At 44.3% G+C, this 22,942-nt stretch overlaps 1 protein-coding gene across 1 annotated transcript in view; it reads right to left on the bottom strand.

Moving 5' to 3' along the window:
* Positions 1 to 22,942, bottom strand: part of hapln1b (hyaluronan and proteoglycan link protein 1b) — a 125,990-nt gene that overhangs the window by 51,530 nt on the left and 51,518 nt on the right. The window contains exon 2 of the mRNA XM_041186902.1: positions 5,378 to 5,521. Within this exon, the coding sequence (XP_041042836.1) occupies positions 5,378 to 5,486 (109 nt within the window). The 5' untranslated portion in view covers positions 5,487 to 5,521. The remainder of the gene's footprint in view (positions 1 to 5,377; positions 5,522 to 22,942) is intronic.

The raw sequence follows: 22,942 nt of genomic DNA, 5'->3' as shown, positions 1-22,942 counted from the left end.
ACAGACCAACCAGTCGAGAACCAGCTGCAGAAGAATATAAATCATTCTCATCAGTATCAATCCAAGAAAGCTCTGCAGCAGAACTCCCAGTCAGCAACAACACCTGCCTCTCCCAGTATAATGTAATCACTTAGGAGTAGGACATGAGGTTGCCCATGCAGCACTACTGCATGAGGCATAACAGGGCAACAGAGTGAGGTGCCATGATAAATACCTTAAACGTCTTGTGCATTACACAAATACAATAGGATGCCCATCAGTGAACTATTATTTTACTTCCTCTTCTGTGTGAACTCATATACAGGGCTCCATACTATGCAGCCCCAAATGTGCCAGCATGGACGTAGTAGGTGCATAGTAAACCATACATAAGAACATAAGAACTAGGAGCAGAAGTAGAAAATTCAGCCCCTCGAGCCTGCCCCGCCATTCAATACGATCATGGCTGATCTCATTTCGGCCTCAACTCCAATTTCCCGCCCTCTCCCCATAACCTTTCAACCCATTACTAATTAAAAATCTGTCTATCTCCTCCTTAAATTTATTCAGCATCCCGACATCCACTGCACTCTGAGGTAGTGAATTCTACAGATTCACAATCCTTCGAGAAAAGTAATTCCTCCTGATTTAAATCTACCATCCCTTAGCCTAAGCTACGGCCTCTCATTCTAGAATGCCCCACAAGGGTAAACATCTGCTCCACGTCTACTTTGTCTACTCCCATTAGCATCCTATATACCTCAATTAGATCTCCTCTCATCCTTCTAAACTCTAGCGAGTATAGGCCTAAACTACTCAATCTCTCCTCATAAGACAAGCCCCGCATTTCTGGAATCAATCTAGTGAACCTCCTCTGAACCGCCTCCAATGCAACTACATTATTCTTCAAGTAAGGGGACCAAAACTGTGCACAGTACTTCAGGTGCGGTCTCACCAATTCCTTGTACAATTGCAACAACACTTCCCTACTTTTATACTCTATCCCTTTAGCAATAAATGCCAAAAATCCATTTGCTTTCCTTATTACCTGCTGTACCTGCATACTAAATTTCAGCAATACATGCATGAAGACACCCAGATCCCTTTGCCCTGAAGCATTCTGAACTTGCTCTCCATTTAAATAATAAGTCATCTTCCTACATTCACAGAACATTGTCTGGGTTCTAACTCGGCATGAAGGAATGGAGACAGGCATGTTTTGAGTGAGGACCGGAAAGTGTCAGCTTTTAGGAAGAATGGTGAGGAGACTAAATATTATTTTATTATTTTCTGCCTGGAATGTTTACTATAAGCAACTTTCAAACCCAGGTTGTAAGTTTTTTAATGGAGAAGGAATACTACGGTGACTGAATATGTCAAATTCCATTTTAATACATATAGTTTTAAGATTTTTACCAATATTTTGAGGATCATGTTCCAACATTCCATCAATTTTGTTTTAAGAACTGCAAACCAATAACCTTGACTATTCATGTTACTTTGAAAGGAAGTTATGGCTTGCTGCTTTTTAATTATGTTATACCATAGAGGACATGTAATTCAATGAGTAAACAAAAAACATTGGTTAATTAAGGCCTACATCTGATCATCGCCTTTAAGATCCTACTTTTGCTTAGCTTCATTATCCTCTTCATCTATTCCCGGCCGGTGTCACATCAGTGGAATGACTCTCTTATCTCTCTTTCTTGTAATGTTGTGTAACATGCAGCAGGCTTTTTGATCTGTTCTTAGGCATATTGTAAAGTACCCCAAGACTGATCCACAATAGCAAAAGTGTTACCTGAGGACCCCAATAATTTGCCTTACAATAATTTCAAATTTGATGTATTCCTAATTGCACTTAGCTCTGGCTCATTAGAGGGGTCACCTCAGTGAGGATATGAGCCACATAGTGTAGGAACATAGGAACAGTGGAGCAGCAGTAGGCCATTCCGTCCTTTGGGCCTGCTCTACCAGTCAATAAGATCATGGCTGATCTGGTTGTGGTCTCAACTCCAGTTTCCTATGTGCCGCTATTACCCTTGGTTCCCTTGTCTATCAAAATTCTAACTCTGCCTTAAATAAATTCAATGGCCTAGACTCTGATGTTCTCTGGGGAAGAGAACGCCACATGCTAACGACCCTCAGAGAAAAAAATTCTCCTCATCCCAGTCTTAAAAGGGAGACATCTTATTCTTAAAACTGCATCTCTAGATCTAGTCTCCCCACAAGTGGAAACATCCTCCTGGTATCTACCCTGTCAAGTTCCTTCAGGATCTTATATGTTTCAATAAGATCACCACTCATTCTTCTGGTGTAGTGTAAATCTTGTTCCACCAGAAGCCACCCTCCCACTTACAGAACAGAAAGATCACAAAGTGAAAATGTGAGCTCCAGTGAATCTTTCACTGACATATCTAATTTGTGCTGCTGGCTGCAATCTATCTAGTTGTTGAGAAGGTGTTATCCTTATGGTCGTGCAATGTCTTGGACTGCAGATGGGGACTTGCAGAGGTGTTGAATGCAATTAAGAACTCATCGTTGAGAAACCAAACATATAGTAAAAGCTGGTTTAACTCTGTTGTTTCTTGCAGGGAACTTGATCTAGTTAGTTATGACAGAATAGGTAATTATTCCTTTCAGTAACTTCCTTTCAATACATCATTGCACAACTAACTGTCAAATGTTGCAGATGTTGCCCATGGGGGGCTTAAAGGAAGGGGAATGATGTGTAAGTTGTTAGTGACAATTCGATGCTGGAATATGGCTGCAGGCCACCTTGCAGGGGGTCTCCCGTTCAAAGGCACTTAATGCCTGATCGAGGGACCTGGGGGTGTGGGAACACTGAGGGCCATCCCCCGTACTACCACACCCATCCCCAGCCCTTGATCACCCTCCTGCCATCACACATCTGTGCCTGGGATCCAATGACGATACTAGGCCTTGGGTGGGTGGCTCTCCAGTGAAGCTGCCGTTCAATAGGGTTGCCAGCCTCTGATTGGCCAGCAGCGCTCGGCAATCGAGACTTCTGCCCCTGGGGTCTTTCATCACAGAGAAGGCCTGCTCCTGTTCAGTTAAATGCTTGAGTGGTCCTCCAACCAGCAGGCGAGACCCTCATTGCTTCCATTAAATCCAAACCGTTAACTCTGTTTTATTCTCCACAAATATTACTTGCCATGCTGAGTATGTTCAGCATTTTTCAGCTCTATATAAATGCAGGATCCATGCCTTGTGACTTTTTGACCGGAAAATTGAATATTGGCACAAGATAAGGAAATTTAATTCAATAGGAGCGAAAGGAAAGGGTGATAATGGCAAAATTGTAAAACTAATTAAAATGAGAACAAAAACAAAACAACAGAAAAAATCAGTGCTGGCTATTTACTGAACAGTGGCTACCATCAGCAAAAAGCAAAATGTCACATGCCTTGTAAAGCCTGTCAGTTGATTGTGAACACCACTTTTCCTAGAATTATTAGGAAAGTTTCTTGCAAGTTTTCTATTATTGTTAACCAATGAAATTCAACACAATGTTTGCAGATTCTTATTAACAAGCAATTAACAAATTTTAGCTGCTAATTCTGACATTTCTTCTTTAATACATGTGATCCTGTCTTATTATTTGGTTTAGTAATTCAGGTTAAGCTGTAATTTCAAAATCCTGACCACATCATCCAAGATGAGAGCCCAAGGCTGCTTTGTGGGTCCAAGAGATTGCTTCTCTATTCTACTGGTTCAGGTATATGTTAATGATCACGGAACATTATTCAAAAAGGTATTATGGTAATGGTGTAGGAGGTAACATATTAGAATGGATAGAGGAGCTAACAGGAAGCAGAGAGTAAGGATAGATGGGTCTTTTTTGGGTTGGCAGGATGTGATGAGTAGAATGTCACAGGGATCAGTGCTGGGGCCTCAACTATTTACAATTTACAATAATGCCTTGAATTAAGGGACCAAAGGCATGGATGCTAAAGTTTCTGATAACATAAAGATAGGTAGGAAAAAGTTGTGAAAAGGACACAAGGAGTCTGCAATGGGATATAGATAGGTTGAGTGAGTGGGTTGGTCTCCTTATTTAAGGAAGGATATAAGCCATTAGAAGTAGTTCAGAGAAGGTTCACTCAACTGATACCTGTGATGGGGGGGGGGGGGGTTATCTCATGAGGGTCGCACAGGCTGGGCCTGTATCCATTTGGGTTTAGAAGAATGAGAGGTGATCTTATTGAAATATTTCAGGTTCTGAGGATACTTGACAGGGTGGATGCTGAAAGGATGTTTCCCTTTATGAGAGAGACTACAACTAGGGACACAGTTTAAACATAAGGGGTCTCCTATTTAAGACAGAGATGAGAAAAAATCTTTTTTCTCAGAGTGTCATGAATCTTTGGAACTCTTCCCCAGAGAGCAGTGGAGGCAGCATCACTGAATATTTTTAAGGAAAAGGTAGATAGATTCTTGAACAACAAGGGAGTGAATGGTTGTCGGGAATAGGCAGAATGTGGAGTTGAGGTAACAAGCAGATCAGCCATGATCTTATTGAATGGCGGAGCAGGCTTGAAGGGCTGAATGGCCTACTCCTGCTCCTAATTCATATGTTTGTATGTTCATATGTTAGGTCCAATGGGTTCTCCTACATTATCTGCCAACAGTCATCCCACAACTAATATCATTAGAAAACTGGTTAATTAGTCGTTCATCTCATTTTTCATTTCAGGATTTGTGCAAATCAGTTGCCATGTTTGCCTACTTGACAACATACTGCAATTCAAAGTAATTCATTTTATATAAAACAGTTTAGGATGCTTCTTAGAGATGTGGTATATAAATAGAATTTTTTACACAGGAGGAATTTGTATAACAACAGACATTGGGAATCCTGCACATCTTTTGACCCTATGAAGTGTGTAACTTCAAGGCCATGGTTTCTGTTATATATGAGACAGTCACAGGAGGCAAAGAAACAACAGCTGGTAAGAGAGATCAGCAACTGCCAGAAACTGAGAAACTGCTGTGGAGAAGGGAGGTGCTATATTAATTTAACAGAATATGCCAGATGGGAGAGCTCTGCTTGGTATCTGCTGGTTGCAATATTAAATAGATATAAATGGAATAATTATTGGGCATACGTGAGAATAATTAGAGTGCAAGTTTGAAAAAAGCATTAATCAACAGTTCTAATAACTTATACGAAATTGTATTTAATATACACTTAAGTATACATTAATTGTCAACATTTATTGAATAAATTAAATTTATGTCTTCTCTGTGTTCAATCTTTTAAGCAGGATGTGTTAATTCATATGGAATTATATGTGAATTCAATAAGTGGGCTAACATAATAGACCTATACACACTACCTAGCAAAGACAGAAATACTTTGCATAGATCATCTTACCTGCAATGTAGACCGTCCTGAAGTATTTTGACTCAGTGGAGTTCTGGCTAAAATCAGAATCAGCCCAGCAGACAGACACCAGAGTAAGTAACAGCAGAGGAGTCATCATTGTGGCTGCAGAAATTCACTTCACTGTGGGAAAAACTAAAGGAATTTGGATAATTGAATAAATGAGCAGAGATTTCAGCAGCTGCAAATTGTCTTGAGCACACTGCAGTCAAATACACAGTGCTAATTATGCTAATCCGCAGTGGAATTTAAAGAACAGATACAAATATTAAGATTGGAATGTGTACTTAAAAATCCAATTCTTGTAACATATGCAATTTTGTAGCAACATTGACTCATATGTTACTGAGAACAAAAACCAGACCAACCCTTAAAAACAGTTTCTACATTATTTAAGAAAGACATTCAGGCTGTAGAAAGAATAAAAACTGTCCTGTTTCTAGCATTAGTCATACAATATTTGCAATTTAATTCTGTTAATATTGTTTTAATTCTGGTATGAAACAGCGAGGGTTAGAAGAATGATTACGATAAAAAAGTATCAGAAAACATTTCGACACTGCATTCAGGCATGTACTCAGAACTGCAGAAAACACTTTGCAGCATTTTAGTTTTATCATTCAAATAGAACTGAAACATGACAATAGAACACAAATCAACTCACCATTTCAAACATAGGCATCACTTGAAGTAGCAATATTGAAGAGAAGGTAGAAACTAGGTTAGAGTGGACAGTGCTATCACTGCAGTCACACAGATTGATTTTTCATTCATTTCTAACGTAGAATGCTGACGCACAAACTCAATGTGCCAGGTAGTGTGTCCGCAGTCAGCAAAGCTGCATGCAGCAGAATGGCACAGCCAGGCTGAGAACGGTCATAAGAGTTGAGCTAACTGCCATAAGGAATAGATAATGACACAGAAAAATAGATTCTGGATGCTGCATTGCAACTAATTAGACTGCATAAAGTGTGGCAAATTCTATATTACAAACATATTTATACCTGCTCTTAAAGATCAGTTATGGTTATTGTCACTGTTATTTTGCACCATGGAATGATGTGTAATAACTTGCAAACATCCCAATATGTGCTGCAGTCCATATGGGGACTGAAATTCCCCATTCAATGCATCACTAAAATCAATAATTCTTTCCTGCATTCACATTCACAGGTAGCAGAGCATAATGGTAATATTACTGGGTTAGAAATCCAAATGCCTGGATTAATGCTTCGAAGACCATAAACTCAAATCCCACCAGCTGGGGCCATTTAATTTCAATTAATGAGTAAAGATGGAATAAAATGTGGGTTCCATTAGTAATGATCATGAGCCCATGGGATTGTTGTAAAAACCTATCTGGTTCACTTAATGCTCTTCAGAGAAGGAAATCTGCCATCCTTACCCAGTCTGGCCTACATGTGACTCCAAATCCACAGAAATGTGTTTGTGTCATATATGCCCTCTGAAATGGCCTAGCTGGCCACTCAGTTGGATCAAACTGCCACTACAAAAAAAAGCACTGGCGGTGTTCCACCAGGTGGCTCACTACCACTTTTTCAATGGGAGGGATAGAGTGTAATTGCTGGCTTTGCCAGTGGTGCTCACATACCAAGGACAATTTTGAAAAAAATCATAAGGACAAAGTGCCCTCATAAAAGAGACTTCCCTTATCATCAAGGAAGTTTGTATTATTGCATATAGGAAAGCAGAAAAATAATGGTGTATAATTTGAATTTTAAGAATAAATTTTGGCTTTCTTCCATAGAAATATAGGGGATGAATATCCTGACACCAAAAAAGGCATCCTGCTGATGAATTGGAAATATTTAAACAGATGTCAATCTATGGCCTGCTTCGGTGTGGCGGGAAAGGGGAGATCCACTTATCCACTCAGCCCAATATCAAAATGGCTTTCGACTCCTGATGACATCATCAGGATCCAATCTGCATAGTCATTTAAAGAAGGACCTTGACAACTTTGGCATGGATTTTCGCCAAGTCAGGTTGACTCAGGAGCCCTTTAAAAATGGCAGGCAAGTCCAGATTACAGGATTCCTGACCCCTTTCCCAGGCTACAGGAACATAGGAAATATAGGAACATAGAAGCAGGCCCTTCCAGCCTGCATCATTATTCAATAAGATGATGGTTGACCTGGCTAGTTTTAGTCTCCTCCACAAGAGGAAACATCCCCTGGGTATCCACCCTATCAAGTCCCCTCAAGATCTTATACATTTCAATAAGATCACTTCTCATTCTTTTAAACTCAAATAGGTATAGGCCTAACCTCTTCAATCTTTCTTCATAAAACAATCCCTTGATCCCAGGAATGAGTCCAGTGAATCTTCTCTGAACTGCTTCTAAAGCAATTATATCTTTTTAAAATAAGAAGAACAAAACTGCACACAGCATTCCAGATGTGGTCTCACTAAGGCCTTGTACAGATGTACTTTTTATTCCATTCCTCTTGCAGTAAACAACAACATTCCATTTCTCTTCCTAATCACTTCTGTACCTGCATATTAACTTTATGTGATTCATATACCAGGACGCCTAGATCCCTCTGTACCCCCGAGTTCTGCAATCTTTCTCCATTTAAATAGTATACCGCTTTTCTATTCTTCCTGCCAAAGTGAACAAGTTCATATTTACCCATGTTATATTCCATTAGCCAAATTTGTGCCCACTCACTTAACTTGTTCATATTCCTCTGCAGACTCTCTCCCTCCTCCTGACCTTCCTACCTATCTTGGTGTCATCGGCAAATTTAGCTATCATACATTGGCTCCCTTCATCCAAGTCATTGATATAGATTGTAAATAGTTAAGGACCCAGCACTGATCCCTATGATATTCCATTCATTACAGCTTGTCTATCCGAAAAAAACCCATTTATCCCTATCTCTGCTTCCTGTTAGTCAACCAATCCTTTATCCATGCTAATATGTTACCACCTACACTACGTGCTCTTATCTTGTGTAGGTGTGGTATCTTATCAAATGCCTTTTGGAAATCTAAGGACACCACATCTACTGGTTCCCTATCATCCACCTTGAATGTTACTACATCAAAAAACTCGAAGAGATCAGTTAAATATGATTTCCCTTTCACAAAGCCATGTTGGCTCTGCTTGATCAAATTGTGATTATGATTATCCTGCAATAACCTCCTTAATAATGGATTCTATCACTTTCCCTATGACAGATGTTAGACTAACTGGCCTATAGTTTCTGCTTTCTGCCTCCCTGTTTTCTTGAATAAAGGCATTACATTAGCTATTTTCCAATATGCTGGAACCTTTCCAGAATCTAACAAATTTTGAAAGATTATAATCAATGCATCTGCTACCTGTGCCACCACTTCTTTTAAGACCCTAGGATGCAGGCCATCTGGTCCTGGGGACTTGCCAGCCTTTAGATCTAATAGTATCACTAGCGCCCTTCCCCTGGCGATGGTGATTGTATTAAGTTCATCCCTCACCATCATCAAGGGCATTTTCAAGGGCAGAATTTTCGGGTTGTCAGGCAGGCGCGGTGGGCAGGCCTGGGAGCAGCCGCGAAACAGTCCGCTGCCCGCGATCGGCCCCGACCATGATTTCACGCTGGCAGGCCAATTAATGGCCAGAGAGCTGCCCCAGGGAGCTGAAGAATTTTAAATACAAAAGTAAAGAGTTTGAAATTCTGAAAAAAAATGCCCCCACATCAGACTCCCTCACAAGAATATATAGAGTATAAAAATTCTTCCAAAACATTTTTATTTTTTAAAAAATTTCTATCGGAAGCCTTATTCCACGTCCCCCTTCCCCCGGTTGATGAGGTTTCCTCAAAAACGCAAAGGCCGCATAACCGATTCGCCCACCGCCAACCGTAACATCGGACGGGCAGGGAAAAATTTATTTTAATTAATAAATGAATGACCTTACTAGGCCTCTTAATTGTTGGCGGACATGCTGCCGACTCACGCGCATGCCCACTGACCAAAATATTGCGCGAGTGCCTGATGACATCTGGATGCTTGCCTCTTTATTACATTTTTACTCATTCTTAACTGGTTCTTAAAAGATATCCAGTCCACCGACCTACAACTAATCTTTGCAGATTTGTACACTCTTTCTTTCAACTTAATACTATCCTTAACTTCCTTATTTAGCCACGGTTGATGCATCCTTCACAAAGAGCCTTTCTTTCTCACTGTGGTAAATCCTTTCTGAGCATTATTAAATATTTCCTTAAAAGTCTACCACTGCAACTCTACTGTGCTGCCTTTTAACCTAGTTTTCCAGTTCACCTTAGCCTACTATGCCTTCATACTCTTGTAGTTATCTTTATTTTGGTTTAAAATCTAACTGTTTTTTGGGAGTCCCTTTAAAGGGTGTGAGCTGGTTCCTGTCAAAAGTCCACGCCGGCTCCTGACTTGGCCGACTCCATTGCAGAGATAGGCATATCCTGCTCCTCCACAATTTCATTGGAGTTAGGCCAATGGTCCAAATGGACCATGAACAGTCATGGTTCACAGCCACTCAGAGGAGTTGTGACCCCTGCTTTGCATGGGGGGACCTTTTAAAAGATAAGTTCAAAGGTCTTCCCCATGCCCTCTATGTCAAGCTATGCCATTTCACCAATCCCTTATGGCTCCTCATGCCCTCTATGCCAAGCTATCCCCTTTCACCCACCCGCTATGGCCCCCTCATACCTCCAATGCCAAGCTATGGCTCTTCAATACCCATTGACCCACTATACTCTGTGTAGAGCCAATGAACCTATAGCAACACTAGCATGTATGAAAAAAGCTTTTAAAAAAGTAATATATTCATAAACAAGTTTTAAAACAGTCATTTCACCTAGAAGGCAACAAAAGTATAAATCATACAGACCCTTTAAAGTGTCAGTAACAAAAACCACAAACCCCGATACCACTTAACCTTGTGTAAATAAACATTGTGAAATTGACTGCAGAGATCAGAGAGTCTGAGCTGCCAATCAAACAATGGTTTACCTGGGGCATAGCTGTTTCAACAAGAGTAATGGTTGCCTGGGCTTTCAGCCAGGCCTACATAATGAGGCTTGGCTAAGAACCCAGACAACCATTACTCTTATTGAAACAGCTATGCAGCAGGAAAAAACATTACTTGATTGATAGCTTAGACTCTCTGATCACTGTAGTCGATTTCACAATGTTTACTTACACAAGGTTACATGGTATCAAAGGTTTGTGCTTGTTTTTACTTTAACAGGTCTGTATGATTTACACTTTTATTGTCTTCTAAGCAAAATGACTTTGTTTTTAACCATAGTAGGAAGTTATGAATGAATTACTTTTTGAAAGCCTTTTTTACACAACCTACTGTCACTATAGGGCTCATTAGTTCTATACAGTGTATAGTGGGCTAATGGGCATGGAAGTGCCATTTCTTGATATTGGGAGCATGAAGGGCGATGGGGCTGCATGGAAGGGCAGAGTTTGGCATTAGGGCATGAGGGGCCATAGGACATGGGTGGAAGGGCATAGCTTGGCATGGGATATGAGGGGATAAAATGGGTGGTTGGGGGACATGAGGTGGCATGGATGGGGCATGGGGAGTCTGTAGAGGGTTTTTTTTAAATTCATGCACGGGTGTGGGCTTTGCTGACTGGGCCAGCATTTATTGCCCATTCCTAGTTGCGCTTGAGAAGGTGGTGTGAGCTTCCCTCTTGAACCGCTGCAGTCCATCTGGTGTAGGTGAGGGAAAATGAGTATTGAGGGCTGAAGGGCCTTTGTACTTTTGTTTTAACTGGGACGAAGTTCCACTGCAACAAGGCATGGCTTTTAAACAGCTCGCCTCCACACCCAGCAGCTTCTGCCTCCAAACTTTTTCATGGGTCAGCTGGCCCAACCCCAGCCCACGCCGCCCTCCGACAATGAAGATCCCGCCTTTGTGGACACTTTTGCCCGAGGCGGGTGGGCCGAGCTGGAAATCTTCCTGACTTCCGCTACCCACCTTGAGGATAAAAATTCAGACCTTTAGGTACATGTTCCTGCTGCCTGAAATTTAAAATTGCAGCCAATGGAGCTGTGGCAGAAGGCCAGTGGGTAAGTCTCCTGCTCTATCTTAACTGCTGCCCCTGCCCCTGCCCCAGCCCAGTTCCTGCTAAGCAAATTCACATAAGTTACCCAAAATGCATTAGGAGCATAAAAGTAGAAAAGTGAGAGCTGCAGCATCACCTAACCATCAAATATGTAAAAGTCTTGGTTGAACACTACAAAGTTTTTTTATATTCATTCATGGCATGTGGGCGTCACTGGCTAGGCCAGCATTTATTGCCCATCCCTGATAGCCCTTGGAAAGATGATGGTGAGTTGCCTTCTTGAACAGCTGCAGTCCATGTTGTGTAGGTACACCCAGAGTGCTGTTAAGGAGGGAGTTCCAGGATTTTGGCCCAGCGACAGTGAGGGAACGGCGATATGTTTCCAGGTCGGGATGTTGAGTGGTTTGGAGGGGAACTTCCAAGTGATTGTGTTCCCATGCAAATGCTGCCCCTGTCCTTCTGGCTTGCAGCTGTCATGAGTTTGGAAGGTCCTGCCTAAGGAGCCTTGGTGAGTTTCTGCAGTGCATCTTGTAGGTGGTACACACTGCTGCCACTGTGCGTCAGTGGTGGAGGGAGTGAATGTTTGTGGATGGAGTGCCAATCAAGTGGACTGCTTTGTCCGGGATGCTGTTCAGCCTCTTGTGGGAGCTGCACTCATCCAGGCAAGCGGAGAGTATTCCATCACACTCCTTACTTGAGCCTTGCAGGTTATGGACAGGCTTTGGGGAGTCAGGAGGTGAGTTACTTTCCTCAGAATTCCTAGCCTCTGACCTGATTTTGTGGCCACAATATTTACATAGCTAGTTCAGTTCAGTTTCTCATCAATGGCAATCCCAGGGCGTTGATAGTGGAGGATTCAGCCTGGCACTTGTGTGGAGTGAATGTTTGTTGCCACTTGTCAGCCCAAGCCTGGATATTGTCCAGGTCTGAACCATGGACAAGGACCAGTATGACCAGGAGCAGTGCCAGCAGCAATACTTGTAGCTGGACAGCAGAGAGGTGATCAGCACAGGTGTGTAGTTTGTAGGGGACATTACCTGCAACATAGGGTGCTCAGGCTGAGGCTGTGATTCTTTGATGCATCCAAGCAGCAGTTCTCCAAGAGGCTCAGGTTGTCACCTCAGGTGGTGTCAAACAGCTGAAGCCTGTTAGAAGAAAACCTGCTGCTTGCTGGATCTAGCAACCACATTTTACCATTATCTGTCAAAGTTAGCACCATCCTCACTCTGTTAGCTTCTCGATCATCTCAGGGCTTTGCCAAACACATAGCTAGGATCTCGCAGCCGGCTGCCCACAAATGCATAGGATGGCTGACCGATTGCTTCTTTGCTAGGGTCAGTAATTATGTCAACTTTGCCTGAAATGATGCCAGTTAGAATGAGTGGGCACTCAGGTTTGCTTCTCTGTGATGCTGTGATTCAGGCTCAGGCAGCCAAGGCACCATCTACCCTACTGTGATTCAGAAAATCTCCAAAGTGTAGAAAGTAAACATTCACCAACCCTTTCTCATATGCAGGTAAGAAAGAAACTGTATGTACTGGTTATTTCTTGCAATATTTCGATGAAGTTGATTCAGCCCCCTCAGTTACATTGTGTTCTTGCCTCCCTTTTACTGGTCAGTTAGGAAACCTTAAACCTGAGGTTCCAACGTTAAAGTCAAAGCTGTGTTGAAACATCAGTGTATTTCTGTGATTAACATTAGTTAATAGGCAACCTGCCTCTCTTGAGGGTAAATGCAGGAGTTGGAGAGGCTAAGCTGGCTTTTTGATGGCCTACCATTTTCCCAGGAATGAAGCCCCCAGCTCTTTCCAAGCCCATGTGCTCCTCAGGTTAGAATCCCTCCCTTATTGATCAGACTAACCACTATAGCACCCTTAATATCCAAAACTTCAGCCACAGGGACAGCATTGCCAGTGGTCAACAAAGTTATCATTCTGCCTCCATTCCATCGAATAATGCAGAAGACATCTGCAGTTTCAGCCAGTCTGTGGAATAACCTAATATGCAGCTCCCACTTTATCCAGGAAATTCAACAACTATTTCTGTTAAAAGAGACAGGCTATCGAAGATTTTCATCTTGCACTGATCAGGAGATGCAAGAATACTGAATTTCAAAGGGAGCAACAATTTATACTGCATGAGATAAAGGTGCTGATTGGTTGGCATGTCAACTCAGATTGGTTGAGCTGTTGCCATGGAGAATGGACGAAGGGAACTACTGACCCCCATGCTTTTGCATAATTCAAAAAATGCACAATGCCTGGGCATGTTCTTATGCTCGTAGCGTACAGGACAATGCATATGAAAACATGTAGCTTCTAGCAAACAAAAGTGTGCCACATCGTGAGCCCAACTGATAATCTTAAATTGGTTTGTTAGTGCAATTCCTGGCATATTTGTGATAGTTCAGCAAGTGCTGTCCAATTACAGAATCACATCTAATGTTAGATATTATTGTTCTGAATTTTGAAACATGGGCTGGTTAAGTTCGCTCAGTACTCTGCCTATTGGTAACGGCTGAAGAGACAGTCATTGGGACTTATGGCCTACGTACCTGGCATTGCACCAGAAATTCATATACCACATTACTCATTTGTTTGGTAGACAGAATGTCTTTTGGCCTCATGGCAGTATCCTGTTAGTGAAAAATACCACTCGTGTTGTTACTGCATAGTAGCAGCATGAAATGGCTAACTTCACCTGTTGCTTAAATTTTTGAGATACTTTACATCACCAAGGTAATTTGTGGTGTAACTAGACGCTTTTCAGGTCTGAAAGTGGTGGTCTTAGGCCCATTTGTGAACATGTGCAATACTCAGCGAGCAATGATCTGATCAGCATAGACATCATCCTGCAGGATAGCTTCAATGTGCCCTATTATGGCATCCAGCTTGCAAGGTGAGTAAAAGGCTCGGCCTATTTGTGAGGTTGCTGATAAAGCCAATCTTGTAGCACATAGATCAGTAGGAATCCCAACACATATATTAACCAATTGAGGTGGGCTTGTGGTATAAAGCAGTAGAGAACACATTAGTGGATTTCTCAACTAGCACGCCAAGGAAAGGGAGCTCTTCAGACTGCTCCATTTCAAAGGTGGATTTGAGGGTAGGTTGGATCACATTAAGGTGTGTAAGGAAATTCTTATATGCAGTTGCAGATTCAATTATAGTAAACGTGTCACCTACGTATCAGAAATGTGCAAGGGGTAGAAGGTTAGGGGTTATCCAGTTGAAAATGCGTTTCTCATGGAAAGTGTTACGAGACCTCGCTCTAGAGGGGATCCCATGGTAACACCATCTGTTGGGCATACATGGTGTCATTAAAGTTGAACTCAATTGCATGAGTTGCAAAGTTAATACACTCAATGAATAGATTCAGAAAATGGTGGCATGTCTAGATTGCAATGATATAGAGACATGGAGCAAACGTCTATAGCTTCCTTGAGCAGCACATTAGTGAAAAGGCTCCAGGGAAGCCAGTGGCATGGTGGTAATGGGGAGGTGATGGTGTAGTAGTATTGTTGCTGGACTAGTAATCCAGAAACCCAGGGTAATGCTCTGGGGACCTGGGTTCAAATCCCATCATGGCAGATGGTGGAATTTGAATTCAATTTTAAAAAAATATGGAATTAAAAGTCCCATGATAACCATGAAACCATTGTTGATGGTTGTAAAAACCCAGCTGGTTCACGAATGTCCTTTAGGGAGGGAAATCTGTCATCCTTACCTGTCACTCCAGACCCCCACAACAATGTGGTTGACTCTTAAATGCCCTCTGAAATGGCCTAGCAAGCCACAAAGTTATAATAAATCACTATAAAGACACAAAAAAGAAATGAAACCGGAACAGACCACCTGGCTTCAACCTAGGAAACTTCAACGGCAATTGCAGCCCTGTCGACCCTGCAAAGTCCTCCTTACTAACTTCATAGGGCTAGTGCCAAAATCTCACAGACTAGTCAAGTAACAGCCTGACGTAGTCATCCTCACAGAATCATACTTTATAGATAATGTCCCAGACTCCACCATCACCATCCCTGCAGATGTAGCGGCACAGTTGGGGGGGAGTTGCCCTGGGAATCCTCACCATCGACTTTGGACCCCATGAAGTCACATAGCATCAGGTCAAACAAGGGCAAGGAAACCTTGTGCTGATTACCATGTTCCGATCTCCTCAGCTGATGATTCAGTGCTCCTTCATGTTGAACATCACTTGGAGGAAGCACTGAGGGTGGCAAGGGCGCAGAATATTCTCTGGGTGGAGGACTTCAATGACCATCACCTAGAGTGGCTCAGTAGCACCACTATTGACCGAGCTGGCTGAATCCTAAATGACATAGCTGCTGGACCGGGTCTGCGGCAGGTGGTGAGGGAACCAACAAGAGGGAAAAACATACTTGACCTCATCCTCACCAACCTGCCTGCAGCAGATACATTTGTTCATGACAGTATCGATAGGAGTGACCACCGCACAGTCATTGTGGAGGCGAAGTCCCGCGTCCACATTGAGGATACCCTCCATCGTATTGTGTGGCACTACCACTGTGCTAAATAGGATCGATTTTGAACAGATCTAGCAACTCAAGACTGGGCATCCAAGAGGCGCTTTGGGCCATCAGCAGCAGCAGAATTGTTCTCGAACACAATCTGTAAACTCATGGCCCGGCATATCCCCCACCCTACCATTACCATCAAGCCAGAAGATCAACCCTGGTTCAATGAAGAGTGCAGGATGGCATACCAGGAGCAGCACCAGGCATACCTAAAAATGAGGTGTCAACCTGGTGAAGCTTTAAAACAGGACTACTTGCGTACCAGACAGCAAGTGATAGACAGAGCTAAGTGATCCCACAACCAGATCAGATCTAAACTCTGCAGTCCTGCCAAATCCAGTCGTGAATGGTGGTGAACAATTAAACAACTCACTGGAGGAGGAGGCTCCACAAATATCCCCATCCTCAATGATGGAGGAGCCCAGCACAGCAATGCAAAAGATAAGGCTGAAGCATTTGCAACAATCTTCAGCCAGAAGTGCCGAGCAGATGATTCATCTCAGCCTCCTCCAGACATCCCCAGCATCACAGATGCCAGTCTTCAACCAGTTCGATTCACTCCATGTGATATCAAGAAAGGCTGAAGGCACTGGAAACTGCAAAGACTTTGGGCTCTGACAACATTCCGGCAATAATGCTGAAGACTTGTGCTGCAGAACTTTCCATGCCCCAAGCCAAGCTGTTCCAGTACAGCTATAACACTGGCATCTAGCTGGCTATGTGGAAAATTGCCCAGGTATGTCCTGTACACAAAAAGCGGGACAAATCTAACCCGGCCAATTACCACCCCATCTGTCTACTCTCCATCATCAGTAAAGTAACGGAAGTAACAGTGCTATCTAGCGGCACATGCTTCACAATAACCTACTCACTGATGTACAATTTGAGTTCCGCCAGGGCCACTCAGCTCCTGACCTCGTTACAGCCTTGGTTCAAACATGGACAAATGAGCTGAACTCCTGAGGTGAGGTGAGGTGAGAGTGACTGCCCTTGACATCAAGGCAGCATTTGATGGAGTGTGGCATCAAGGGGCCCTAGCAAAACTGGGCTCAATGGGAATCGGGGGAAAACTCTCCGCTTGTTGGAGTCATACCTAGCACAAAGGAAGACGGTTGTGGCTGTTGGAGGTCAGTCATCTCAGTTCCAGGGCATCACTGCAGGAGTTCCTCAGGATAGTGTCCTAGGCCCAACCATCTCAGCTGCTTCATCAATGGCCTTCCTTCCATCATAAAGTCAGAAGTGGGGATGTTCGCTGATGATTGCACAATGTTCAGCACCATTCGCGACTCCTCAGATACTGAAGCAGTCCATGTCCAAATGCAGCAAGACCTGGACAATATCCAGGCTTGGGTTGACAAGTGGTAAGTAACATTTGCACCACTCAAGTGTCAGGCAATGACCATATCCAACAAGAAAGAATCCAACCATCGCCTCTTGATGTTCAATCGCATTACCATCACTGAATCGCCAACTATCAACATCCTAGGATTTACCATTGACCAGAAACTGAACTGGACTAACCATATAAATACTGTGGCTACAAGAGCAGGTCGAGGCTGGGAATCGTGCAATAAGTAACTCACCTCCTGACTCCCCAAAGCCTGTCCACCATCTACAAGGCACAGGGGGTGTGATGGAATACTCCCCACTTGCCTGGATGAGTGCAGCTCCTACAACACTGAAGAAGCTGGACACTGTCCAGGATAAAACAGTACGCTTGCTTGGCACCATATCCACAAACATTCACTCCCTCCACCACTGACGCACAGTAGCAGCATCTATAAGATGTGCTGTAGGAATTTACCAAGGCTCCTTAGACAGCACCTTCCAAACCTACAACCACTACCACATAGAAGGACAAGGGCAGCAGATAGATGGGAACACCACCACCTGGAAGGTCCCCTCCAAGTCACTCACCATCCTGACTTGGAAATATATCGTCATTCCTTCACTGTTGCTGGATCAAAATCCTGGAACTCCCTTCCTAACAGCCCTGTGGGTGTACCTACACCACATGGACTGCAGCAGTTCAAGAAGGCAGCTCACTACCACTTTCTCAAAGGCAACTAGGGATGGTCAATAAATGCTTGCCCAGCCAGCAAAACCCACATCCCGAGAATGGACAAAAAAAGAAAATGTCACTGGATTTGAAATCCAGAAGCCCGGGCTAATGCTCGGGGACATGAGTTCAAATTCCACCACAGCAGCTGGTGGAGCTGGTAAAAACCCACCTGGTTCACCAATGTCCTTGACTCTTAAATGCCCTCTGAAATGGCTAACAAGCCACTCAATTGTATTAAACCACTGCAAAGCCTATAAAGAGGAAGGAAACTGGATGGACCACCTGGCAACAACCTAGGCACCGGAAATGACATTGGCAATTCCAGGCCTGTTGACCCTGCAGTCTTCCTTTCTAGCATCTCGGGGCATGTGCCAAAATTGGGAGAGCTGTCCCACAGCAACTGCCTGACAGAGTCACCCCACAGAAACATACCCTATAGACAATGTCCCAGACACCACTATTACCATCCCACCGATAGGATAGACCCAGCAGAGATGGTAGCACAGTGGTATACAGTTGGGAGGGAGTTGCCTTGGGAGTTTTCAACATCAGTTCTGGACACTATGAAGTCTCATGGCATCAGGTTAAACATGGGCAAGGAAACCTCCTGCTGATTACCACATATTGCACCCTCACCCACCCTCAGCTGATGAATCAGTGCTCCTCCATGTTGAATACCACTTGGAGGAAGCACTGAGGGTGGCAAGGACGCAGTATATACTCTGAGTAGGGGATTTCAATGTCCACCACCAAGAGTGACTGAGTAGTACAACTACTGTTCGAGCTGGCCAAGTCCTAAAGGACACAGCTGCTAGACTTGGTCTGTGGCAGGTGTTCAGGGAACCAATAAGACAGTACTGGTAGGAGTAACCATTGCAGAGTCCTTGCAGAGGCGAGGTCCTGCTGTCACATACAGGATACCCTCCATTGTGTTGTATGACACTACCATAATGTTAAATGGGATAGATTTCAAACAGATCTAGCAACTCAGAACTGGGCAACCATGAGGCTCTGTGGGCCATCAGTACCAGCAGAATTGAATTCAACCACAGTCTGCAACCCCATGGCCTGGCATATCCCCCACTCTACCATTACCACCAAACCCAGGGATTAACCCTGGTTCCATGAAGATTATTTTTTATATTCAAACATAGGATGTGGGCATCACTGGCTAAGCCAGCATTTATTGCATATCCGTAATTGTCCTTGAGAAGATGGTGGTGAGCTGCCTTCTCGATCCACTGCAGTCCCTGTGGTGTAGAGACACCCACAGTGCTGTTAGGTAGGGTGTTCCAGAATCTTGACCCAGCGACAGTGGAGGAACAGTAATATATTTCCAAGTTAGAATGGTGATTGGCTGGGAGGGGAACTTCCAGGTGTTCCCTTGTATCTGCTGCCCATGTCCTTCCAGAAGGTAGTGGTCAAGGGTTGGGAAGGTGCTACCTAAGGAACCTTGGTAAGTTTCTGCAGTGCATCTTGTAGATGGTACACACTGCTGCCACTGCCCATTGGTGGTGGAGGGAGAGAATATTTGTGGATGGGGTGCCAATCAAGCAGGCTGCTTTGTCCTGGATAGTTTCAAACTTTTTGAGTGTTGTTGGATCTGCATTCATCCAGGCAAGTGGAAAGTATTCCATCACACTCCTGACTTGTGTCTTATAGATGGTGGGCAGGCTTTGGGGAGTCAGGAGGTGAGCCAATCACTGCAGAATTCACAGCCTTGACCTGCTTTTGTAGCGACAGTATTTATATTTCTATTCCAGTTCAGTTTCTGGTCAATGGTAACCCCAGTCGATAGTGGGGGATTCAGTGATGGTAATGCCATTGGATGTCAAGGGCCGATGATTAGATTCTCCCTTGTTGGAGTGCAGGAGAGCATATCAGGAGCAGCATCAGGCAGACCCAAAAATGAGGCGTCAACCTGGTGAAGCTACAACAAAGGACTACTCACATGCCGAACAGTGAAAGCTGCATGCAATTCAAAGAGCTAAGTGATCGTAGTGAATGGCGGGGCAGGCTCAAGGGGCTGAATTGCCTACTCCTGCTCCTAGTTCTTATGTTCTTATGTAAGTGATCCCACAACAAACAGAGCAGATCTAAGCTCTGCAGTTCTGCCGTGTCCAGTTGTGAATGGTAGTGGACAATTAAACAACTCACTGGAGGAGATGGCTCCCACAAATATCCCCATCCCTAATGATTGAGGAGCCCAGCACATCAGTGCAAAAGTGAAGGCTGAAGCAATTGCAACAATCTTCAGCCCGAAGTGCCGAGTGGATGATCCATCTCGGCCTCCTCCTGAGATCCACAACATCATAGATGCCAATCTTCAGACAATTCGATTTACTCCACATGATATCAAGAAACAGCTGAAGGCACTGGATACTGAAAAGGCTAAGGGCCCTGACAATGTTACAGCAATTGTACTGAAGACTTGTGCTCCAGGACTAGCTGTGTCCTTAGCCAGGACAGCTACAATACTGGCATCTACCCGCAATGTGGAAAATTGCCTAGGTATGTCCTGTACACAAAAAGCACCACAAATCCAACCTGGTCAATTACCGCCCCAGCAGTGAACTCTCAATCATCAGCAAAGAGATGGAAGGAGTCGTTGACAGTGCTGTCAAGTGACACTTGCTCAGCAATAACCTGCTCACTGACACTCAGTTTAGGTTCTGCTTGGGCCACGCAGCTCCTGATCTCATTACAGCTTTGGTCCAAACATGGACAAAACAGCTGAACTCCCAAGGCGAGGTGAGAGTGACTGCCCTTGACATCAAGGCAGCATTTGACCGAGTGTGGCTTTAAGGAGCCCTAGCAAAACTGGAGTCAATGGGAATCAGGGGGCAACTCTCTGCTGGTTGGAGTCATACCTAGCACAAAGGAAGATGGTTGCAGCTGTTGGAGGTCAGTCATCTCAGCTCCAGGGCATCACTGCAAGAGTTCCTCAGGGTAGTGCCCAGGCCCAACCATCTTCAGCTGCTTCATCATTGACCTTTCCCCCATCATGAAGTCAGAAGTGGGGGTGTTCGTTGGTTATTGCACAATATTCAGCACCATTCATGACTCCTCAGTTACTGAAGCTGTCTCTGCCCAAATACAGCAAGGCCTGAATAGCATTCTGTCTTGGGCTGACAAGTGGCAAGTAACATTTACTCCACACAAGTTCCAGGCAATGATCATCTCCAATAAGAGAGAATCTAACCATTTCCCATTGACATTCAATGGCATTACCTTCACTGAATCCCCTACTATTAAGAATGGATGGTTGGGGAATTAAGGTATAGCTCTAGTGGGGGTGGGGGGAGCATAAAAGATTTAAAAATATTTAAAAATAATGGAAATAGGTGGGAAAAGAAAAATCAATATAATTTATTGGAAAAAACAAAAGGAAGGGGGAAGAAACAGAAAGGGGGTGGGGATGGAGGAGGGAGTTCAGGACCTAAAGTTGTTGAATTCAATATTCAGTCTGGAAGGCTGTAAAGTGCCTAGTCGGAAGATGAGGTGTTGTTCCTCCACTTTGCGTTGGGCCTCACTGGAACAATGCAGCAAGCCAAGGACAGACATGTGGGCAAGAGAGCAGGGTGGAGTGTTAAAATGGCAAGCGACAGGGAGGTTTGGGTCATTCTTGCGGACAGACCGCAGGTGTTCTGCAAAGTGGTCGCCAAGTTTACGTTTGGTCTCTCCAATGTAGCGGAGACCACATTGGGAGCGACGAATACAATAGACTAAGTTGGGGGAAATGCAAGTGAAATGCTGCTTCACTTGAAAGGAGTGTTTGGGCCCTTGGACGGTGAGGAGAGAGGAAGTGAAGGGGCAGGTGTTGCATCTTTTGCGTGGGCATGGGGTGGTGCCATAGGTGGGGGTTGAGGAGTAGGGGGTGATGGAGGAGTGGACCAGGGTGTCCCGGAGGGAATGATCCCTACGGAATGCCACCGGGGGGGGTGAATGGAAGATGTGTTTGGTGGTGGCATCATGCTGGAGTTGGCGGAAATGGCGGAGGATGATCCTTTGAATGCGGAGGCTGGTGGGGTGATAAGTGAGGACAAGTGGGACCCTATCATGTTTCTGGGAGGGAGGAAAAGGCGAGAGGGCGGATGCGCGGGAGATGGGCCGGACACGGTTGAGGGCCCTGTCAACGACCGTGGGTGGAAAACCTCAGTTAAGGAAGAAGGAAGACATGTCCGAGGAACTGTTTTTGAAGGTGGCATCATCTGAACAGATGCGATGGAGGCGAAGGAACTGAGAGAATGGGATGGAGTCCTTACAGGAAGCGGGGTGTGAGGAGCTGTAGTCAAGGTAGCTGTGGGAGTCGGTAGGCTTGTAATGGATATTGGTGGACAGTCTATCACCAGAGATTGAGACAGAAAGGTCAAGGAAGGGAAGGGAAGTGTCAGAGATGGACCACGTGAAAATGATGGAGGGGTGGAGATTGGAAGCAAAATTAATAAATTTTTCCAAGTCCCGACGAGAGCATGAAGCAGCACCGAAGTAATCATCGATGTACCGGAGAAAGAGTTGTGGAAGGGGGCCGGAGTAGGACTGGAACAAGGAATGTTCCACATACCCCATAAAGAGACAGGCATAGCTGGGGCCCATGCGGGTACCCATAGCCACACCTTTTATTTGGAGGAAGTGAGAGGAGTTGAAGGAGAAATTGTTCAGTGTGAGAACAAGTTCAGCCAGACGGAGGAGAGTAGTGGTAGATGGGGATTGTTCGGGCCTCTGTTCGAGGAAGAAGCTAACGGCCCTCAGACCATCCTGGTGGGGGATGGAGGTGTAGAGGGATTGGACGTCCATGGTGAAGAGGAAGCGGTTGGGGCCAGGGAACTGGAAATTGTTGATGTGATGTAAGGTGTCAGAGGAATCACGGATGTAGT

Source organism: Carcharodon carcharias, chromosome 4 (assembly GCF_017639515.1).
Source record: "Carcharodon carcharias isolate sCarCar2 chromosome 4, sCarCar2.pri, whole genome shotgun sequence".
Classification (NCBI taxonomy): Eukaryota; Metazoa; Chordata; class Chondrichthyes; order Lamniformes; family Lamnidae; genus Carcharodon; species Carcharodon carcharias.
Note: the sequence above shows the minus strand (reverse complement) of the source record. Positions and strands in the feature narration are given on the sequence as shown.